General features: G+C 27.3%; 1 protein-coding gene across 1 annotated transcript; it reads left to right on the top strand.

Moving 5' to 3' along the window:
- The first annotated feature begins 1,076 nt into the window (after positions 1–1,076).
- LOC145843372 (E-selectin-like) lies at positions 1,077–7,154 on the top strand. Its single transcript, XM_082950841.1, has 13 exons — positions 1,077–1,181; positions 1,383–1,468; positions 1,610–1,708; positions 1,861–1,981; positions 2,630–2,728; positions 2,796–2,879; positions 3,204–3,302; positions 3,539–3,628; positions 4,596–4,781; positions 4,998–5,109; positions 5,278–5,426; positions 6,285–6,445; positions 6,768–7,154. Exons 1-13 carry the CDS (start codon positions 1,124–1,126, stop codon positions 6,924–6,926), a joined length of 1,503 nt encoding a protein of 500 aa, XP_082806967.1. The 5' UTR covers positions 1,077–1,123; the 3' UTR covers positions 6,927–7,154.
- Positions 7,155–8,621: the final 1,467 nt, after the last annotated feature.

Here is an 8,621-nt window from a genome sequence, read left to right as displayed (position 1 = left end):
AAGGTATATTTGCTACATCTCGTTTATTATGTTCTCTCGTTTGAATACGCAATGTTGCTGTGGACACAATATGAGTATATTTGCGAGTGGTGACACTGTTTAATAAACACTTAATTCTAAATATCTAAATTAAACAATCTAATAATAACTTAATAATTTCATCTACTTGATAGTTCTTTATTATTTTTATAGTTAGGTTAAGGTATAAGTTAAAAGTTGAAAACTTATTCTGGAGACGTAATTTGGTTAACAATTCATTATTTGTTTGTTAAACTCTGCAAACATTACAATAAAATTATAAAGAAAAACTGCATTTTTATAATTTTAACAGTTTTTAATGACTTACATAGACATTTAATTTAAACTTATAAACTTACTTGCACGCATAAGATAACTTCAACTTATATTTTTAGAAAACTTAAACATAGAAAATAAAATTTGTAAACTGTGTAAAGTTATAATTTTTATAAAAGATTGACTTTTAAACTACATAAGTTTCCTCATATAACATACGTTAGTAGGTTAAGTAACTGGTTTGCGCATTTCCTTAATAAATCATCAGCTAACTTTTACTTGCATGATATATGCACTACAATTACTAAGTTTAGTTTTGAAAGCTTATTAATACTTGTTCTATTGAAGTTAGTTGAAAATAGGTTACATATTATAAAAAAAAAGTAGCAAAAATTGATAAATTTTATGTGAGTATTAAATTTTGTACATCTAGATTTATTATTTTTTCAATTGATTTTTATACTTAAGTTGTCGTTTTAGTGTAGCTGTGACAATCTTTGTTTATCAAAATGAAAGTTTTAAAATGTGAAAAAGTTCGTGCTGAGCACTTAGTTTGACTAACACAAATAAAATTGTTTTTATAACTTGTAAAAAACATTAACGTCGTATGATGTAAAATTTGGTATTTTACGTTTTTGTTAAAAATTATTTGTTTGATAAGGACTCAATCTGGTTATTTTGTTATTCTGTTATTAAAGTTTTTAAAATAGTAAATCACTATAGATACATTTGAAAAAAATCATTAAACAACTTGCAAACAAAATTTTTCTACTTTTTCTACCAGGTATTAGCATTTATTTTTACTATTTGTTACTTTTAAAATCAAACAATGAAGCTCATTCTGCTATTGAGTGTTATATTTGTTGCATATTTTCCACTCTCAAACGGTTAGTTATATGTTCTATTATTAGTTGCCAATATTTTTTTATTTTTGGAACTTTCCTATATAACTTTTACAACTTAACGGTTTTATATAAGTTAGAAAAATTATAAGTCATCAACGTCATGTTAATAATTTACATTAAAAAAATTTGTTTTAAAAAACTATTTTATTGACCTAAAGACGAAAAAAATATAATTATTTTAAGGACTCGAGTGTTGGAAATGTGAAAATGCTGGAAACGATGAGGAGTGCCAATTGAAAGGAACACTGATGGAGTGTCAACCAAACGAGGTTAAAATACAAAAAATAAGGCTTTATTTTAACATGTGTTGTCTTTAATAACATACCCGTATAAACCTTCTTTGTAACTTTTATGTTTTAGCATTTTAGATTTTTACAATATTTTCATTCATAATAATCTATTTCCAATAGAAAAGTTGTTTCACTGAGACTAGGTTGTATTCGGATGGCAAGAAATCGATAACCAGAAGATGCAAACAGGATTTGGCTTGCTACAATAATGAAATACAGGTAAAGATAAATTTATTTTACTGTCGTAAAACTTTAACTAAAAAATCATTGAAAATATGACAAAGACATAATAAAAATACAGTTTTGTTTAGTTTTGTTCCCGTAAAAATTAAACTACAGTGGTTTTTTATTTAAAAAAATCCTCTTGTTAGAATCCCCAGCCAGCATGGGATCCGATTCAGTGTAATAAGAAGGAGGGATCAGTTTGCAGATGTTGCTGCGGATTTGACGGATGCAACGGAAATGAAGAAACCTCATGTTTGATACTAAACGGTTTTAACAAGTTCATTTTGAAATTATACCTTTTTTTGTTTATTAAAATACTTAAAAAAAATAACTTTAATTTTGTGATATAACTTAGCTAAGTAAACATAAAGGTTTGATCATTAAAATTCGATTATCAGACCAAAAACCTTTCGTAGACTGGGACCCAGATTTCGTTTTTATTGAACTTCGTCAGTCAGCCGAAACCGTAAAACTTGCAGCCGTCAATGTACAAACGGATTATCTTTTTAAAAAATGAAGCAAAAATTTGCTGGTTTGCACTTTGATCCTATCCAATACGAGCGTACAAGCTGTATTGTCTAATGGATTAAACGTTACACGGCAACAAACAATGCTGACGTCACTGATAAACACCAGCAAACAATTTCTTCTTTTTTTAACATCATAACCCGTTTGTAGATTGACGACTGCAAGTTTTTCAGTTGCGGCTGACTGAAGAGTTTCAATAAAAACGAAATCCGAGTCTCAAAACTTTTTTTCTACCGAAGGCTTGTGTTATGATGATCGAATTGGTATGACCAAACCTTGTATCACGGCAAACAAAAGTCCAGGCTTAGTCTGTAGACTTTCGCCGATGTTTTCTTCGATAAATTTCTAAACTTCATACAAGTTTGTATCATATTATTAATTTTTCAGAGCCTAAAACGTGTGGTCTGAAAGAAGAACTTGAAAATGGATTTGTCAGTTGCGAGTCGTCAGGCGAAGAAGTTACTTGCCGTTACAGCTGCAGAAAAGGTAGTTTGTAGTTACTACCGTTAGCGTTTTTTAAAAGTTCTACGTTTATATTCCAATTACTTTTTAGATTTTGACTTAGTTGGAAGAAACATCAACATCTGCAACATGTCAAACATAGGAGATGTGCTTGATCACCCATTTTGCAAAGAAAGTATGGGGAATTATATTTTTAAATAAAAACATGTTAAAATGTTTTTAGAGCTTTCATCTAGCACTGTATAAAGTAATAAATAAAAAATAAATAATAAACATTGCAAGATTATAGCGCTAGTTATAAGAAATAGATATTCAAAATTAAATATATAAATTTATTTCTTGAGTTAATTTAAAATATTTATTAATTTGGTACTAAACAGTAATTTGATAAATACTTATTAAGTAATTAGCTACGTTTATAAAGATTACTAAACAGGCAAACAAAAGTTAAATTTATGAAGAAAAGCTCTTATTAAAGTTCAAAAGTTATTTTTTACAGAAACTTGCTTGCCTCCTGTAGCACCAGAAAATGGAAAATTCGAGTGCGATAGAGATGTATTGGTAAGAGGAAGTGAGTGTCAATTCACTTGCAATCAAGGTAAGTTTCGAAATAACGTTTTATGATACAACAAATAATATCTGTTTGTCAAACAGCTTTGTCAAACCTTCTGCAAGTTTTTAGATAAAGTTGAAGCTTTAAACACATACCTACATACTCAAAAAGTTATAAAACTTGTGTCCGTTTAAAATTACATAACATTTTAAAGCTTCATAGCTTTAAAAACACATTGTGGTTTAAAAAAATTATCTTATCTTAACGTTTTTACGTTTCAGAGTATGTTATCAAAGGAAATTCTAAAGTAACATGCACCAAAACTGTTGATGGCCAACTCGAATTCGACAAGCAACCACCAGTTTGCTCACGTAAGTTCATTTTGTTCAACATAATTTTGCATAAATAAATACAGTAACCTCTCGCATCTTTACGCACTCGTGACGTTACTCACTCTCGTTTAGTTACGCATTTTAGAATTCTAAGAAATTCAAAAAAATAAACTTTTAATATTATTTTGATATTGCACAAATTAGGTTTATTGTATATTTTTAACTTAAAATATGTTTTAAAATTCGAACTCACTCTATATATCTTTAGATTTTGTAAACTTATGTTCCTTGACTAATTGATAAACATTTAGTTATACCTCAGTATATCAGAAATCTTGTTAAAAATAAGAGATTAATTTAAAATTCTGAAAGAAATGTGTTAAACAATGAAAGTATAATGAAATAATGAGAGTTTACAACACAAATAGTTAATACAGCACTCTTCCCCTATATATGGATAAACATCTAAAAAAGAAATCTAACGAAACTTTCTAGCAAAAAGTAGCAGTGACTTTTGATAAATTAAGAGCTTACTTTTAACACAAATCTAAATTGTTTTTTAATAAACATAAAATTAGTAAAAATGTTCTACAAGTGTTTTTATTTTATATTAATTTAAATCCTTTTTTTTACAATGTATAGTTTTATCTTATTTTTTCATATTTATAAATTAAGTAAACAAATTGTTAAAAGTAGAAAAGTCTTAAGTCTGCTTTTAACTAGAAGCATTATCAAAAAACGGCTATTATAGTAAGTATATTTGGTACCTCTCGTATCTTTACGCATTTTTTCTCTATACACAGTGTGCGTAAATAAGCGAGAGGTTACTGTAATATCATAAACAATGACAATTCAACCTTTTTTTTTTATATATAACTTTTCAAAGAACTTTATTTCTTATACTTGCAAAATTTAAATTATTTTTTCTCTGTATAATAGAATAATATATTGCTGCTTATTTTGTTAAAAATTTTGTGAATATAACAATTTCTACATTTTATAAAAGCTGCCACATGTCCGGAACAAACGAATTTGAAACGGGTTGTGATGAGCTGTAGTCATGGTAACCAGTACGGATCAGTTTGCAAGTTTCAATGCGTGGACGCGCAGCACCTACGTAACAATGGTGACAATTTTGAAAACCACTGTTTGTACAATGGCGAATGGTCCACACCCGCGCCTTGCTGCACAAGTAAGCTATAACCTAATTCAATATTATAATTGTGATTTAAAATTATTAAGTCGGGCGCAGTTTAAAAAAAAAAATAAATAAATTTGTATGTAAAAAGTAAAAGGTATTATAGATTTTAAGCTTACTTTAACAAGGCAAGTTTAAAGCTTTGTAAGAAAAACTTAAGATTTTTCAGCTCGATTAAGATAGTAAATTCTAATTTTACATACGCTTAAGTACCCAAACCGCCCCACACTGTTATGGACTTGTTCATTGTTTTGGATTCATCTTCGTCAGTGAGACTCGTCAACTGGATCAAAATGATTGAATTTTTGAGTAGCATGCTCAGGTTTTTGATGTTATTGAATATTTTTGTCTTATTTAAGTATTGAAACAAACTAATAATTTAAGTAAAATAATTGATACAAATATAAAGAAAGTTTTAAAAAACGTTTCTATTTCCTTTAAAAACATATAACTGCAATATCGACTCATAAATTTGATCATTTAACTTTAGCAAGTTTGTTTTGAGCAAGGATTACACACAAGCATTTATTATGAGGTATAATGAAAATGTAGATGAACGCAACCTGCTAGTATTGAACAATAATGAAAATAAACAGGAAATACTCGAGGCTTTAGTCACAATGCCTTACAATGGAAAAGGTTTGTTTCAACAAGAACTTATAATATTACTATTTTGTTGTTTTAACTAATTGCAATTTTAAGAATAAAACAACCTAGGAACTCGTACTAAGTTTTCAAAAATTCTCATATTTTTATTATTAGTTGTCAACTAAGTTTTTGTAATTTAATTTTGGTATGTCGTATTAAAAAGTAAACATATAATAATACTACTTGTTTTATAATTTCAAAATTAAATTCAAATTTAAATCTAAAACTTCAGTAAGATCAACAATAAGTGTAGTTTTTGAAAATGCAAAACCTTTTAAATCAATATTTAATCTAATTAAGTAGTTAGTTAACAAGGTTAGTTATAAGTAACTTCAAACCGTAAAAAGATAATTTTAAAAAGTTTAGTCATGGTGTAGCACTTGTATGCTTTTATATATTCGACATGTTTACTTCATATACGAAACAATTGTTGCAGTGATTTTAAAAATACTATAGCTTAATAAAAAAACTGTTTTGTATTAAAACTAAAAAAGACTCTACTCTTAAATACACTAGGAAAACTATTATTATATTTCTACATTTTGATATTTATTAGGTCAGTCCGTGTTCCGTTTTTATTAGAAACTAGTACTCTTAACTGTTGTTAATGCTTAGAGTAGTTCAGACTGCACGACCTATTCTAACTATTTTTAAATCAATATACAATAGTTCAGTATAAGTTAGCCAACAAACAAGTAAACTAGGTATACTTTAGTGAAGGGTTTATTCATTGGTGTCATAGTGATAATTCATTCTACAAACTAATGCTGCATGATGAACAAACAGAAACACAACAACATTATTAATGTGTCGGGTCAATAAATATTTATTTCTTTGCACTTTTCAAAGGTACGAATACCGGTAAGGCGCTGAAATACGTGAGGAATGTTTTCACGAAACGAAAGGAGAACAGGGAAAATGTCCAGGATGTTATTTTGCTGATAACAGACGGCCGTTCCTACGACAGAGTTGATCAGATTTCGAAACAAATCCGTGATGAGGGAACTGAAGTTAGTGCTCAATTACTTCTATATGTTTTATATTAAACACGTTGTAATTAGTAGTTAAAGAAATCGTGCGTAGTTGATCACTGACAACAGATTGATTTATATAGAGTTTAACTGTCTTATAAAAAACTTGATCATTTTACTATCTATAATTTTTTTTGTTGAAGATAAATATTGTTAATTATGCTTATATTAGTTTTTATTCAATCATAAGCTTTTGATAACTCATCATAAGAACAAATACTTACAAGTCGTAAATAGAATTTTTTTATTTAAATCAATGTAACTTTGAAAAGGATTCAATTGTTTTACTTTTATCTTTAAGATTTTTGCAATTGGCATTGGAAAAACAAAGTACAGTGAGCTGCTGAGCATCACTAACAGCCGCAGTAAAGTTTGGGCAAATGTGAAGAACCTCACCTATCTGACTGCAATGGTAACCAAAGAAATCGGTGATTCTGTCTCAGCCAACTCTTGCCAGTAACTGTTTTTGTGACTTCATTTTTTTAATAAAGATTTTTAATTGTTTTTTTTTGTTGATAAATTTTTAAATGTGTTCAACGTTGTATCAATCGGTTTAAATAAAACAACTGATGTAAAGATAAGAAGTAATGTAAAAGATTATAAAATAAAGAAGCGCGTTTAAATATTTTTTTACTTTATATGCATCATTTTTATAGCTTATTAATTTTTTTAGCTAACTCAACTAATATCATTTATGCAGTTTTAGTTACCGACTGTGTTTAAACTAATGTTGTATTTTTTACCATACTGATTAAAACTTAATACAAAAATTAAGTTTATTTTTCCTTATTACTATGATTTTAAAATGAATTAAAACAAAAAAAATTATAAAACATTAATAAATTAAAAAGTGCTTGACTTTCAACTTAAATTTTAAATAAATACAAGTTATGGTCAAACGTGTTTGTTAGTGGAAAAGTAGTTGAAAGAGACATGCTTCCATTTAAACTAAAATTATTAAGAGATCAAAAATGTTCCCGTTTTTATGATTTGGACTTCCAATTACCTGAGTAACAAAATTATCCTTGTAAAAATTAAAAGAACACTGGTGGAATTCATTGTAATCTGTGCTAGGAATTGATAGCTAGTAGTTAAATTTAAGTAAACGGTCAGTGCAACAACAAACAATCACGTATATAAAGAAAATAATAGTCGCACGAACTTTTATCTGTTTACAAAAGTCAGGAATGTGGCTAGAATTCAAACGGCTTTAAAGAAATTTAAAGTATAATCTTGCTACCATAAGACAATTTCGAAAGTCTATTAAATTAGCAGTTTTCGTAAAATTTCGTTTTTTCAACCAAATGTTGCTAAATAGAAAATTTATTGCCCACTTAATTGTTTAAGTTACCTTAAACTGTTTTTAATTGTGTTTCTAGTATTTCTTAGCTGACAGATAATTAGCTCCGTTATATTAATCTAATATTAATTTTTTTGTAAAAAAGGGAGTTGTTCCAACTATTTAGCTTTTAAATACTCTGTTTACTTAGTTTTAGTTTGTATTTAAACTTAGTCTAGCACTTTTAGGTGGTAGTTTTAAAACTTTATTAAATTTACGAGACTCTTTAGAACTTTCAGTGTTCTTAGGTGTTAGCGAATAAATTCGTTCAGAATTTATTATTGGAAACTTTATTGAATTTTATGGATTTGAAAGGCATTTCATTAAGAAACAATTTTTTAAGTGTAAAGTTCAGTTTAAAAGGGAGTAAATAAATTATTCTATGTTGATAAAAAAGACAAAATGCTTTCAATTTGCTTTGTGCCTTTGTTTTTGATTTTTCAAATTTAACATTGATTTTTTATTAATTCGTAAATTCAAAAACGTATCATTTTTTTGCAAAACATAATCAGTTGTAGTAATTGGGTCTATTTAGAAGCTCGGTCTCTTATATGATGTTTTCATGTCAATTGTTGTGACATAATGTTATTGAACAATAAATATTTAATAAGCTTTAATAAGTTTGTTTGTTAAAATTTTTAAGAGATACTTTTTGTTGAAAAAAAAACTGTGCAATTCTGAGAAATAAATTTCAAAGTATCTAAATCAAAAATGTTTTTTATTTCTCATTTTAGTCGTTATATAAACTAAAATAAACAAAAACAAAAAGATCAACTTCTTCAATACTAGATTCAATATAGTCAAACTAATAGAATT

The sequence above is a fragment of the Thalia democratica genome, chromosome 1 (genome assembly GCF_965202585.1).
Source record: "Thalia democratica chromosome 1, ktThaDemo2.hap1.1, whole genome shotgun sequence".
In the NCBI taxonomy this organism is placed as follows: Eukaryota; Metazoa; Chordata; class Thaliacea; order Salpida; family Salpidae; genus Thalia; species Thalia democratica.
The sequence above is the reverse complement of the archived record's forward strand: the minus strand, read 5'-3'. Positions and strand labels throughout refer to the sequence as shown.